Genomic DNA, 14,665 nt, shown 5'->3' on the forward strand with positions numbered 1-14,665 from the left:
GCTTCCAAAGCTTGTTACTGCACTCCAACTTGGGTTGGGGGGGGGTGTTCTACCCCCAATTGGGCCGTGTGGAGCTTAGGAATGCCAGGGTGGGGAGAGAGAATAACAAGCACTGAGTGGATAAATTCCTGCCAGCCCTCATTCACCTTCATCTTCCGTTTGCGTGAAGATGCCCATTTCCTGGAAATGAAGGGAGTATTCACTAGTGGTCTCTCCAATGGTGCCTTTGTTTTGCAGGCAGCAGGAGTGAGAGAACGGTGCAAATCCATGTGACTTGGCACCCACGTCACATGGAAGAGGATGAAAGACAAGAGAATGCAAGTGCATGACAGTGTCTGGCCATCCTTGCCCCATCTTACAGGAGAGAAGCTGCCCCCCCTTGTTTCAGTGGAGGAGAGGAGAATGGCCTCTTTCCCTCACTTGGAGTTTTGGTACGACAGCACCAATAAAGGGAGACTTTTGTGCTGGTTGTGGGCAACAGAAGCAGGGGTGTTCACCACTGGCAAGAAAAATGGGCACCACTGTTAAATGGGGGCGTATCTTTATGGCAACTGTTGGCATGAATTAAATTCTTCCCCTCTCCTCAGCTGCTACAGTCTCAACAGAACATTACACCTAACAGACCAGCAATATGGATTTTAAAACATTACTACGTACCATAGACATTTTTTAAAACAAACTACTTAAAATTAGCATCTTTCCCATTCCACACCAAAATACAAATTGAGCCGGCATACAATTCCATGGAGACTAACTTATTAGAAGTTAAGACAGAAGCCTGTGACCCTCCACATACTGTTGGACTACAACTCCCATCAATCCTGACCATTGGCCAAGCTGGCCGGAGCAGACAGGAGTTGAAACTCCAGCAATATCTGGAGTGTTCTAAGTTGCCCAACCCTGCTGTTATTACCATGTGCCAACTGTGATTTGTCCTTCTGAAATATACTCAGAGTCGCAAAGCGATTTCATGCTCTTTATTCAGCTCATAGTGGTGAGGAGGAATGAATGAAAGTCCCCTCAAAGTATCTGCTTTATATACATTATTTACACAATGGGCTGCACATGATTGGCTAATTCTGGAATTCTACTTTAAGCCAATCAGGTTGTGGATTCACTTCTATCTGGAGCATGATTGAGTGGTTCCTGCCAACCAATCATATTGCTGCATTGTTCTAGGACCAATCAGACTGCTGCATTCTGAATCCTATTGTTCTAGGACCAATCAGACTGCTGCCTTTTGGATCCTATTGTTCTAGGACCAATCAGACTGTTGCAGTTTGGATCCTATTCAATTCAGTACATAACACCTTCTGTATATGGAAGGCCAACTCCCACTCTTACCAAGTTGGGCGCAGGGGCCAGTAGGAATATCATTCCAACCTGGAAGATGTGGTGCTTTGACCAGTGCCTACTGCTACTGGCTACTGGATCAAAGGGTTGTGAGGGAATGGTGCCAATGATGAGAGGAGGCCCTACGTGGCGATATTCAGGAGCTGAAAACCTCCGTCTGGGAGAGACACCAGCCGTGGAACCGCACAGGAAAATGGCTGTTTGCTACAACAAATAAGCTGGACCATGTATCAAGGCCAAGCTGGGGCTGTGAGTGAATCAAGGCCTTGACTGAAAAGATTCCATAGCTGGAACCATGAAGTTGTGACCCAGCAGTCAATCAGGCAGAAGTACCACTCTGCAGGGGCAGGGAGTTTAGACGGGGGAAGCACAAGTAAGGAAAAGGTTAAACATTTATCTTAGAGGACCACTTTCCTACTCTTCAAAGCTTGAGATGTTAATTATATTTTTTTACAAAAGTGGTAGACCTTCATCACAGATCTTCTCAATCTGCTCCACTTCTTTTTATCTTCTGTTTCGTTTGCTCTGGTGTATCCATTTGTCCAGTGTGCAGTTTGTTGCCATCGTTGTAAATAAAACAAAATGAAGTGCCAGTTCTCTAATCTTGATAAAAGTGCCATGGGTGCCAGCACAAAATGGCTGCCATGGACAGCAACAAAAAGAGGTGCTGGTATTGCATACTGATGTCTCCCATCACAGAAAAAGCACTGCATTTTGCTTAATATCTGAAAGTGCCTTTTTAGACAAGCAAAGTTATTCTAGGATTACAGCATACCAGAAGAGAACTGCATGTGCATTTCTCTGCCTATCTCAATGATCTTTACACCTCTTTAAGTTTCCATGCCCATACATAGCAGACAATATGAAAAGTAAATTCCTACCTTTGCAAACAAAACATTTAATATGGAAATACTTCTTTTGTACTCTTAGCACCTCTCCTTTGCATGGATTTCCACAATTATTGCAGAGGATTGCAGCACCAGAAGGCTTTTCCAAGTGGCTGTGCACAGCCTGTGGCTGAGAAGCTGCAAGAAAGAAAGGGTATGCCCATTAGGACAATGCAAACTTTAACGAGCACGCCCCAATGTGAAAGTGGTGTGACGTCACTGCGGCATGCAAACATGATCCTAGATTAAATATCAGCACATACAATCAAGTACAATACCAGAGAAATTAATGACTTCAAGTGTGAGTATTTAGGAAGCAAATAAAAAAAGATCAATTTTACACCATTTGGTGCGACTTCAGTGCTTATATAGCAAAATCAGATCCCAACAACATACCAGTATTGTCTGCATTTATATGGGATCAACACTCTTCAGAGTACAGATCCATTTGATGAGTACAATGAATTAGACATTTGTGTGCAGCAACAGATCAAATCTCATGTTTATTCGATTTTTAAATTTTGTTTTAATTAATTTATTAATCTGTGTAGTTATGATCAATGGAAGTATTATGGAAAGTGGTTCTGGAATTTTTTCTAGCTGTTTGTAATGATAGATATCTTGTTTTATTTAAGGAAGTTTATTTTGAAAGTAAGAAGGAAAGACTTTACCCTGACCTTTATTCTTTTCTAAAATAGGATTATCAGAACTGCAGGCCACATTCAGACAATTTCCTAAACTATTTTTCATTATTAAATCATATTAAGGGAATACTTCTGACCTTAATTTAAGTCTGTCCCATATTATTCATTTAGAAGTGATTATGTACTTGGTTGATTTCACCACCTTTATGAACACAAACTGAGCATGGATGGTGCCAGGGGAGGCAAGTGCTCCCCCTCCCAAAAAAAGGAGCTTGCTCCCCACTTACCCCCTCATTTGCTGGACTCCTGTCATTAGCACATAGTGTTATTTTCCTTTCAGGGATCTTAATATGTGGCACACAACACCCCCACCTAGAAATATGCTTTGGCACTTCTGCGCCCCACCCCAAAAAAAATTCTGATGCCGCCACTGAAACAGAAACAAGGCACTGAATCATGCCTTCCTATTGTGTTGCACAGCCAAAAGGATGCTTATGGTGTTGATCATGGGTAGGCAAACTAAGGGCCACGGGCCGGATCAGGTCCAATTGCCTTCTGGATCCGGCCCAGGAATCGCCGTGTGGATCACCAGCGTGCGGGTTCTTTCCCTCTCCCTCACATGGCGGCGGCAGCACCTCCTCCCTCCCTCCTCCTGGCTTTTCCCCACCTTGCCTAGAGGAGGAAGGGGGCTGGGCTTTGTTGGTGCCAGCAGCAGCGCTCGAGCAGCCGCCATTTTAAGCAGCCCCTCTCCGGAGCCCTTTCGCACGCCACTCATCATCTCACTTCCACCGCCGCCAGCCCCTGCTGCTCGCAAGACACAGGTAAGCAGCCACCGGGGCTCGTGGTGCACTTGCATCATTTTCTTTTTTCAAAATATGATCCGGCCCCCACAAGTGGACTGGCCCCCTGCTGAAAAAGTTTGCTGAGCTGACCCCTGGTGTTGACGGACAGTACTTTGTTTGCAAGTATTCCTAGCTCTTTCCACCAATGACAGCATGTGCAGTGTGTCAAGGGGAAAGATGTCATGAGTGGGCCTCCCCATCTCCCTAAGGAGACTGGCTCCTTTTGTGTCTGGTTGGCTGACCAGGGCTGACCAGTGTGGCTGAACTCTGGGGATATGCTGGAGGGTGATCACACACCCCTAGGAGAAACTTCCCTTCTGGTTTATGCTTGAAGGAGAGCAAATCTAAATGTGGTTGCGCAGTAAATCAATCATTTGATATAACCATGGGATAAGAATTTTGGATCAACTCATGCTAGCTACAAGGGCCAAGAATATCATCCAGAGTGTTCTTCACACGTGAGCTGTGTCCTGCATCTTGGTGCCCTGGAAGACTCCTGGAATCACTGCAGTTTTGTCCAGTGAACAATTTGCAGTGTCTTAACTCTGTGGACAATGATTGCATGCTTTTTGAAAACTTTGTTCACATCAAAACTCAAGGTAACAAAATGCTCCTGAACATTCCAAGCAGTGAGAAAATGAAACAGGCAGAATGAAAAATAAACGGAGTGGCATCACCCCTGTCTCCAAGAGAAGTGAACACTTTGGCTGAACTAAGCAAGCCCTCTTGCGAAGGGAATTCCACAAAGTGCTGCAACGTAGAGGATCCTCACTCTCATTGAAACAAATCACATCTCAGATGCCATAGGGGCCATTTTTCTGCCTGCTGTAACAATTGTAATGCTCTGCTAGATGCTGTATGGTTTTTAATTGTATTTTTCACCTGAATGAAGCTTGCAAGCCACTTTACCACGGACCACAGCAATAAATCACTGAAGTAGAGGATCAACACTTAGACATCAAGATCTCTTTGAGCAACCAATCACTTTAGATCTGAACTCTTACACTCTATCCATTTTTCCCAGAAATATCTATTAGGTGGTTGAGAAAAATATGTTTTCCCCTTGAAGTGCAAATTACTCCCTTTGACCTTCTGGTTCTCTTTTTGTTGGTTTAGATTAGGCCTGGGCGATGTATTGATACACCACCCAGGACTGCTATGAGGGGCAGACCAAGATGGCGGCTTCACCCGGCGGCTTCCCTCTGCTACCAGCTCCACTTTCAATATTGGGCTGCTGGAAGCAGAGGGACAGCAGCAGCAGCAGCAGTTCCACCTCCAATATACTGCTGTGTGAAGCCAGCATCGTGCTCTGCCCCTCATATCACAGAGAGAGCAGCAAGCTGCATCACCAGGCCGATACAGCCTGTGGCGCCTTTGGCTTCTTTGAAGAGCTCCCACCCTCCAGCTGAGCAAGCCCCAATGCCTCGCGCGGCATGAAAGCTATGCAGGATTACATCTAACGCCCAAATTTTGGCTCGATCATTTCCAGTATTTACTATTTATAAATGGATTTCAAATCCAAGTATTGTATAACACAAATAGCAAACTCTTGAGAGCCAAACGGTAAAAGATAGGAGACGAGCATATAAATGACCTAGAAAATAGTTCCACATTTTATTCAAGGTTTCCAATTTCAAAAATACAGGCTGTTCTCTATTTGGGGGAATTCATTCATCCACAAACACTTGGTCGGTGATGCAAAGTTATGCTCTTGGCCAATAGGAAACTCCTAGATAAACATAACTTCTGTTCCTGCTAATGCAGATGTCAAATGTGGCTGCTTGCATTGGGAGACGCAAATACACCCCTTGATGTGTAAATTTCTACTTTCTCTTATTTTACCGCCCTTATTTTAGTGCTATATTATAAACCAGATACAGATAATTGTGGCATTCCAGTTCAAAGTCTGCCAGCTGGATCTTAAGTGTGTTTCCTTAGAAGTGAACAAGCAGTGAAATGTGGCATTTGTTAAATAAACAATGAAGGTACTGAACTGTGTTGGTGCTATCACTGCTATCAGCACCTAATTTTAAGTAGTCAGCACTGCTCTTGGCACATGAGGGTCTTTTAGTGATGCTGAATCTTCTGCAATCAGCAAGAAAGAAGTGAATGTTCCACACATGGCATGCAACATAAACACTACTTTCCCCACTATGCTCCTCCATGCCCACGAAGAGTGAAAGGCACACTAGTAGGCCAACACATGTGAATACTCACTTATTATTTTGTTTTTATTTGTTTTTTATTAGCAGACATACACTTTAACATCAAAACAAAGCAGAAAATTAAATAAACTTAAGAAACAGCAAGAAGGAGCGATGCTACGGGAGCAAGATACAAGCAGATAAGTAATGGAAGCTAGGAGGAAGCTAAGAGTTGAATTTAGCCCTCTATCAGATTGTTGTCCCACCTTTCCTCTAAGGATCTCGGAGCAGCCCTCTCACAAGTTGTTTAGACTGAGAACCAGAAACTGGCCAGAAGTTATCCAGTAAACTTGGTGACAAGGATCTGGGCCTACGTCTCCCTGGTCCAAGTCCAACACCCTACCTGCTTCCAGCGGTTCTCAACCTGTGGGTCAACCTGATGTTGTTGGACTACAACTTCCATCATCCCTGAGCTCTGGCCTTGCTAGCTAAGGGTGATGGGAGTTGTAATTCAACAACATCTGGGGACCCACAGGTTGAGAAAGGCTGCAGACTATACTGCTTCTTCTCCCAAATATCTGATCTGCATAATTTAAAGCTTTTTGAAATGGCGCCACGGGTGCAGACCAGGGAATCGCAACAATACAACCAGGAAAGACAGGCAAAACCATTCAGAAAGGTGGGATTTTGCCGCCTGCTTCACTTCTCTGCCAGGTAAAGCAAGGGCAAGTTCACACAAGCAGAGGCGTAGCGTGGGGGAGGCAAGGGGGACCCACGGCCCTAAGCGCACATTTTTGAGGGGGCGCAATCAGGCACCCCCATGACAACCATGCAGCCCTGGCAGCTGAGATGTGGTGGCAGGTGGGTTGGAGGTGGGAGGAGGCAGCGGGCAAGGAGCCGGTTGGGAGAGGGCTCTGTTCACCATTTGTGCACCCCACCGGCATGTGCCCTCGCCCCGGCCGTGCACAAAACTTGCCCCGGCCCAGGTGCTGCCAACCCACACTATGCCATTTTACACAAGGCTGACCTTTAAAGCCCTAAATGGCCTTGGCCCAGTATACCTGAAGGAGCATCTCCACCCCCATTGTTCAGCCCTGATACTGAGCTCCATCTCTAAGGGCCTTCTGGCAGTTCCCTCACTGCAAGAAATGAGGTCAAAAGGAACCAGGCAGAGGGCCTTCTCGGTGGTGGCGCCTGCCCTGTGGAACACCCTCCCATCAAGGAGATCAACAATTACTGTACTGCAGATGACTTTCCATAGACATCTGAAGGCAGCCCTGTATAGTTTTTAATGTGTGATGTTTTACTGTGGCCTTATAATTTGTTGGAAGTCTGTCTGGGGCAACCCAGTCAGATGTGTGAGATGGAAATAATTTATTATTTTTTAAAAAAAAGTGGACTCAAAAGTCAGGGGCTGGGGAATCCCCCAAAATGGGAGGACGCAAAATGCCATGTTTTGTCAGCAATGTCATTTGTAAGAAATTGACCTCAATTCCAGAGAAATGGACCAGGGTGGAAGCAGTTAAGAGTGCCTGACTCCTTTTGGGGGGGGGGGCAGGTAGCAGCCTCGAGCATCTTCGCCTGCACTGCCTTCCGCCGCTCACGCTAGCGAGCAGATACCCTCATTTCCATGAAAACCGATAACCCGCTTTTCCTCCCAGAGACGCACCCCGCCGAAGCAGCAATCCAAATGCAGCAAAAATGTTGAAAGCGACGAAGCCGCCGCCGCCTGACGGAGAGCCGAGCGGCAGGGCAGACCAGGCGCATCCTCCGCCTTCCCGGCGCGCCACACCAGCGGCTCGCTCTGCAGCAAAGCCACCGCGGCGGCCCCGCCCTGAAGCCGGGGAGCCTGGCCGGGGCTGGGCGGGCGGGCGAGGCGGGGAGCGAAGGCGCCCAGCGGCCCCCAAATGCGCCAAGCCTGCAGCCCCGGAGCGACCCTGCCCGCCTCGCCCGGGCGCCCGCGGAGGATGCTCCGCCGCCTCGCTCCCCAAGCGCCCCCGTCGCCGCACCTCCCGCCCGCCGCATTCTGACGTGACTGGGGCGCCGCTGCCGCGGCGATGGCGCTTTCCTCCGGCGGCCAAGGCAAGCTGCCCTCTCCCCGACGCCCCGCTCCCGAGCCCTCCGCCTACCTGTGCCGGTGCTCATGGCGCGCCTCTTCCCCGCTGGGTTGCTGCCGTAGCCGCCGGGCTGGCGACGCGGGCATCCCCCGGCAGGCACCTGTGGCGCGGCTGGCCAGGCTCCGGCCGAGGCTCTCCTGCGGCGGGACCAGGCGCCGGCCTCCTCCTGCGTCCTCCGCCGCCTCCTCCCCGCGGCTGGGCAGGCCCGGCGCTGGGCGCGGAAGGCGGGGCGTGCGGGGCGGAGGCTCCGCGACGGGCGCGCAGCTCTCGGCCGCCCTCCGGAGCGCCTACAGCCCGCCGGGGCCGGAGGAGCCAAGCGCCCGGGGCTGCTGCGGCGACACGTCGCCGGGGAAGGCGGCAGGCGTCGATCCGGCGCCCACTTCTGGCCGCGCGGAGAAGACCTCGCGACGCCGCGAAACGCGACAGCCAAAGGATTGCTGAAGCCGCTGCGTTTGGGGCGCCCCCTCCCCCCCCCCCGCCGCCGCACGTTCATTCCTCGCGAGTAGCAGCACGGGACAGTTTCCTTGGGCCGGGCGCGCTTTCCTGGAAGCCCAGTTCCTTCTTCACTCCTACATTGTAGAGTTGAAAGGGACCCCCAGGGTCATCTAGCCAAACCCCCTCCAAGGCAGGAATCTCAACTACAGTGGTACCTCGGGTTCAGAACTTAATTCGTTCCAGAGGTCCGTTCTTATCCTGAAACTGTTCTTAACCTGAAGCACCACTTTAGCTAATGGGGCCTCCTGCTGCTGCAGCGCAACAGGAGCAGGATTTCTGTTCTCATCCTGAAGCAAAGTTCTTAACCTGAAGCACTATTTCTGGGTTAGCGGAGTCTGTAACCTGAGGTACCACTGTAAAGTATCCATGATAGATGGCCAGCCAACCTCAGCTTCAAAAACGCAGAGGAAGAAGAGCCTACCATTTATATGGACAGTTACTGAAATGGGAAGTATCTTTGCCAAAAAGGAAGCACTAGGCCAGATATAATGCCATGGTGGGGGGAAGTCTGTCCACTGGCTTTATCTGGGATGGCACAAAGCTTAGTTGACCTGGGGTAACTGATAAACACCTTTGCTTTCCAAACTTTTCATGTTGGCAACACACTTTTGAGACATGCATCATTTTGTGACACATTAATTCGGTTTTACTGGCAAAGCACTTTCCAGAACCCAGAGGAGAGCAGGGAGCATTCGCATGACACACCTACACACTGCAGCCAACACACGTACGTGTTGTGACACACAGTTTGGGAAGCTCTGATGTTGAGAATGCTTGTGTGTCTCAAAGGGAAGAGCCTCCAGGTCATGGAAGCGTATGATCTGGGTAAATCAAGTGTCGTTTTGGACGTGCAAGGGGATATAATGCTGATTCCTCACCAAGCCTTCTCCAATACGTTCAGTCCAATATGCTGTGCTGCCTGAGCTGGAACAGCGGATATTCCATCCCTATGTCGAAGTACACATTACTCACTCAGGGCTGGTTGATTCATTTTGGTACCTGAGGCAGAAAATCCCTCTTGCTCTCTGGCAGAAGAAATATAGCAGTGATGCATTAAATAACAATTTGCTGCTCTTTCGTGGCAACTAAAATCTGCAGAATGAGGCAGACTGCAATCAAAAAAGTTGACAAAAGCAAGTCTCTGGCTGGATTAAAGAAGTGTTTTGGTTAAACGCATTGCAAACTTTGTATGAGAAATCGGGTTAGAAAAAATGGAACTCCACAGCGCCATCTGGTATCACAGTGTTAGAATGCATAAAGCGCCTTTTCTTTGCCAATGTAGCTGAGTCCTCTGTCCCTCACATCCTGGCTTCTTTTGGTTACACTTAAGTGTGACAGTAGGGACAGAGTGGAGCAGAACACTGGGAATATTATCTATTTAACATCTTGATGACTTGATACCTGTTGTGGTGGACAATGGCTTGTCAACAGTTGAGCACTGTTTAGCTGTTATTCCACCTTTCCCTCAAATATGATCAGCATTCTCCACTACCTCACATATTTGAATATTTGAACCTTTATATTTTTTTAAATTAATATTTATTGAAGTTTCAATTGAAAACATATAAAAACAAAACAACAACAATAAAAACAAACATAAACAAAAACAAGTATAATTTCAAACCTTATTTTCTCAACCTACTTTCCCCGACTCCCTCATACCTCCCCGTTCTGTATTCTATTTTCATTATCCAGTCAGTAAATCCATTGAACTTTTATAGGCCCATGATCACAAGGAGAAGGGGGAGGCCCTGCATATTACCGTCTAACACCTCCAGAGTCTAAAATTATCAAACTTTGCTTCTGCACATCCTGTGCATATGGAACAGGATCCATGTTATATATGCTGTTATATTCCAGGGCCAGATAACAGACTAGCAGGCCCATTTTGCACATGTTGAAGTTTCCAGACTGTTTCAAAAAGTGTTCCCATGTAGAGAGCGTTGTGGGAATCTAGTCCAGAGGAGAGTGGAGGCCCAACTTCTATAGGAAAAGCTGCATAAGAACATAAGGAGAGCCTGCTGGATCAGGCCCATGGCCCAAGCACCCTGTTCTCACAGTGACTGAACAGTTGTCTGTGGCAAACCAAGCAGGATTCGACCACGAGGACACTCGCCCCCCTCCTGTGGTTTCCACCAGCAACCGGCCACAGCCTCCAAAAGGCACTCTGTGTTTCTGCCAATTCCACCAGCACATCCAGGGAAGACCCTTCGGTGCCACACCTGTAGATGCACACCTGGCACTTCATCAGAAGTGTAACCGTTCACAGAGCACAGCGATATCCTCACCCAGATTGTCAGAACCGCTAATAGATAGCATCTCTGCCTTATCAGAAGTAAGTTTCAGTATGTTCACCCACCCAATCCATTTCTAAATAGATTTTGAGCTCTTAGGCGTAATATATATTCCTAAATTTGTACAATGACTATGCTGAAAGGCTATTTTAAGCAAGATTCTGGGTGCTTTATTAAGAACTTGGTGTCTGAATCATCTCACTCAGGAGGAACAAAACCTTTTCTGTTGTTCCCTACGCTAAGTCGCTGGGGTGGGGAGATAATAGTGGCCTTTTGTGTGAAAGGACCTGTGAACTTGGTTCTGGGCTGATCGCTAATTCCTGGGCTCAGCGGCACCCTGTCCTTGCATCCGTCTACCTGTTCCGACGACTATTTTGCACCTGGTTCTAGCTGATGGACATGAAAGCCAAATCAGATTCCTCTAGCCTGAAGTTTTCTCCCCCTACTCTGCGCATTGTAGTAGTGTGGCGCAGTTGTCAGAGTGTTGGACTAGGGCTTGGGAGACCAGGGTTCTAGTCCCCATACTCTGCCATGAAGCTCACTGGGTGACCATGGGCCAGACATCGCCTCTAAACCTAGCCTACCTCACAGGGCTGTTGTGGGGATGAAATGGGGAGGGGCAGAACCGTCTACACTACCGGGAGCTCCCTGAGGGGGAAAAGTGGGATTTTAATCAATTAATTAAATGCACAGGAAATGACCATGTGGATTATCCTATAGAGTTCTCTTGGATAGACATACCTATATCTAGTCTGAATGCTTGTTGCTTTGCGTTGGGATCGGAAACTAAAACGTGACTGTTGCACTTTCTGTCAAGCTGGCGATAGAGTAAACGAGGGAATGTGTAGGTTTGACATGTAAATCTGCATCACAAGCTGTATTATTTAGATTCTATTTCCTTGCTGGAATTGTGAATACGGACCAAATATTGGGCTGGCAATGAGCAGTCTTGAGATATTCCTTTGACCTTTGTAGACATTGCTTTATTATGGCCATGTTTGTCAACCAGTTTATAATAATCCCATTACTTTGAAATCCTTAGTGATCAGAAATTTGTTCCGAACCGTGTACAGGAGTGGCTATACTTTGATTTATGGTCCTGAAGAATGCCATGTGGCAGAAATAGCCAGCTGTCTTTGAAGACAATGAAAAAACATTCCTCCTCCCAGATCTGGAAAATAACTGTCATGAGCTATTCATAATGATCCTCTGAGGGACTATTAACACCATAACATTTATTTGTTCTGGAAAACACCTAGAGACATCCAGAGACAGCTTTAAGGCATTCAGTGATAACAATTCAGAGAGGTATGAGGTCATCCTTTTTTAAGTTTCATTCTCGCAAGTTCTGGATTATTAGTAGCTGTCTTACTGCTGGGTTTAAATAGTGTTTAAAATGGTTGGTATTCTATTCTAAAATTATGGTATTCTGTTGAAGTTTTGCATTGCAAGTCTATATTTTTATGTGAGCTGCCTTAGGAGAGCTTTTTGCCTTGAAAGATGGCTTAGAAATATTTAAAATAACAGGCACAAAATATTTCTGGAGCTTTCAAACAGCCCACAGCAGCTGCTTAAAGGGAAAGTGTATCCAGTGGACATGCTATTACCTCCCTCAAATTCTCCGACCAAGTTCTATGACTGTAAAATACAGTTTGGACTACAGCTTTGTGGAGACACTTGACTTCTGCAGATGGGTGTCTTTTTCTCCCCATCTTGGATTATGGTCATAAGCAGTGAGTGAACCTAAGGCTGCCACATTTTCACCAGCTCAGTTACTGTTCAGATTGTGATTAAACACATACGGTTCAGGCCAGTAAAAGAAAAAGCTGGTAGCCGTATTCCAGTCCCCCCCACCCCCTGCAGGTTTTTGGTTTGCTTTGTTTTAAGGACATTTACTTTGACTTTAAAGGGACGCAGGTGGCGCTGTGGGTTAAAGCCTCAGCGCCTAGGACTTGCCGATCGAAAGGTCGGCGGTTCGAATCCCTGCGGCGGGGTGCGCTCCCGCTGCTCGGTCCCAGCGCCTGCCAACCTAGCAGTTCGAAAGCACCTCTGGGTGCAAGTAGATAAATAGGGACCGCTTACCAGCGGGAAGGTAAACGGTGTTTCCGTGTGCGGCTCTGGCTCGCCAGAGCAGCGATGTCACACTGGCCACGTGACCCGGAAGTGTCTCCGGACAGCGCTGGCCCCCGGCCTCTTAAGTGAGATGGGCGCACAACCCCAGAGTCTGTCAAGACTGGCCCGTACGGGCAGGGGTACCTTTACCTTTTTTACCTTACTTTGACTGCCTTCGTACCCTCCAAAGCTACAATGCACGTAGGACACCAACAATGGCACATATATCTTCCATCTAATAACATTTTGCCAGACACCTGCAGTTAACATTTAGCTCATTAGTTCAGGCCAATAGCTGGAATTCAGTCCGTTTCTGGCTCTTGGTCCTCTGCCTTCTGCCCCCCCCCCCACTCCCAGATGCCCGGCTCCTGTGACCATCCACTGATATGCTTAGAGGCCTTCTCCAGCTGTTTAGCCTGTTTTTGCCTTGATCCTCGCACATATCTGCTTTCCAACCCACTGCTTACTCCGTTTCCCACTTCCTTCTGCAACTCCACTCCATTTGGGGCCCCTATGTTGATTTAGTTATCTGGAATTTCCCAAGTGAAACAGGGTCTGTGTCTTGCTTCCTCTCCTGGGCTTCTTTAACACTCCAGCCACAGTGGCCACAAAGCATCCTCATGTTCCCACATGAAGATTTGTACCTCAGAGAGCTTTGCTTGAAATCAGTAGATTCCCTTTCAACATAGCAATGGTTAGCAGAGATGAATACTGTACAATCTTTCCTGCATAGAAAGAACATGAGTGTTGGGCCAAGGGAAAGACTGAAGGTGCCAGAACAGGGAATACTGTCGTATGGAGTCTGCATTACCCTTTAAATTCACCCACCTGCCCAATTTACTGGCTGAAGCCTCCCATTATTGGCCTTCTCACAGCTGGATTGCTTTGCTTTGCCTCCCCTGTCAGGTGAGTCTCTCCATCTCTCTCTGTGACTCAAGCTTTCAGGATTCTGTTCTCTGCATTAGGTGCCAGATATACAAGGACAAAGCATTTAGTTAATATTTTACTTTGGAACTAAGGCTTTACAGTAATCCTAACCCCATTTACCTGGGAATAAGCACCACCAAATTCACTAGGGTTTACTTCTGAGCAAGGATTGTCCTGTAAGGCCCTAAAAATGAAGAAATAAAATAGGGTATCATTGGGGTGGGAGTTAAACTAATATTTCTATGACTATGAATTAGCTATTTTTAATTATCCCTACATTTATGAAGTCAAGAGGCAATGTTTTCTTATTATGTGTGTGTATGTATGTATGTTTGGTAATTGTTTGATAATTTAACTTCATGCTGTTACTCTTGTAGTTTGGTTTTAAACTGAGGTGCACGTTATTTACTCTTTCTCTGCTAGGGAAATATTCATGTTTTTGTTTTTAAATAATAGTATTTTGTACTTTTAGATTTTTTTGGAGGAGTAAGTTCAGTCTGTGTCAGGGTCATTGGGTTCTCTTCTGAGATAATAAACTGTCTTTCAGAGCTGATAATTAATGTTTGATTTAATATTCTTTATAAGATGTTATAATTGCTCTAAGGCTTCAGCCGCAGGGAAAAGCCAAGTGAGTAAAATATGGTAATTGCACATCAACTCCTTTTTAGCCTTTAGATTAAAGTGTTCCTCCTTTCACAATTAAACAAACAAACAAAACCCCTTAACACAAGATGTGAAGATAGAAAGCTGGCAAGGAAACAAGTCGGGGGCATACATGAAGTGTTTGGTGCTTCTTCCTGTTGGGCTGCTCCAGCGTTAGCTGGCTTTTTCTGGATTTGAACATCATTTA

At 46.9% G+C, this 14,665-nt stretch overlaps 2 protein-coding genes across 8 annotated transcripts in view; one reads left to right on the top strand and one right to left on the bottom strand.

The window, feature by feature from the left end:
- ABLIM2 (actin binding LIM protein family member 2) overlaps nucleotides 1–8,127 on the bottom strand; it is a 54,363-nt gene extending 46,236 nt beyond the window's left edge. For all 7 annotated transcript variants that reach the window (XR_014171780.1, XR_014171781.1, XR_014171782.1 and 4 more), the window contains exons 1-2: nucleotides 8,000–8,127; nucleotides 2,235–2,378 (exon numbers count right to left, since the gene is read on the bottom strand). Coding sequence is in view for 1 of the 7 variants with exons in the window: in XM_081925646.1 (XP_081781772.1) it covers nucleotides 2,235–2,378; nucleotides 8,000–8,015 (160 nt within the window). In the remaining 6 variants the exon portion in view is untranslated. The remainder of the gene's footprint in view (nucleotides 1–2,234; nucleotides 2,379–7,999) is intronic.
- A 4,724-nt stretch (nucleotides 8,128–12,851) lies between these two features.
- SH3TC1 (SH3 domain and tetratricopeptide repeats 1) overlaps nucleotides 12,852–14,665 on the top strand; it is a 36,967-nt gene continuing 35,153 nt past the window's right edge. Inside the window, exon 1 of the mRNA XM_081925546.1 lies at nucleotides 12,852–12,868. The gene's annotated coding sequence lies outside the window, so the exon portion shown is untranslated. The remainder of the gene's footprint in view (nucleotides 12,869–14,665) is intronic.

The sequence above is a fragment of the Podarcis melisellensis genome (genome assembly GCF_964234715.1).
Source record: "Podarcis melisellensis genome assembly, chromosome: 9".
Taxonomy (NCBI): Eukaryota; Metazoa; Chordata; class Lepidosauria; order Squamata; family Lacertidae; genus Podarcis; species Podarcis melisellensis.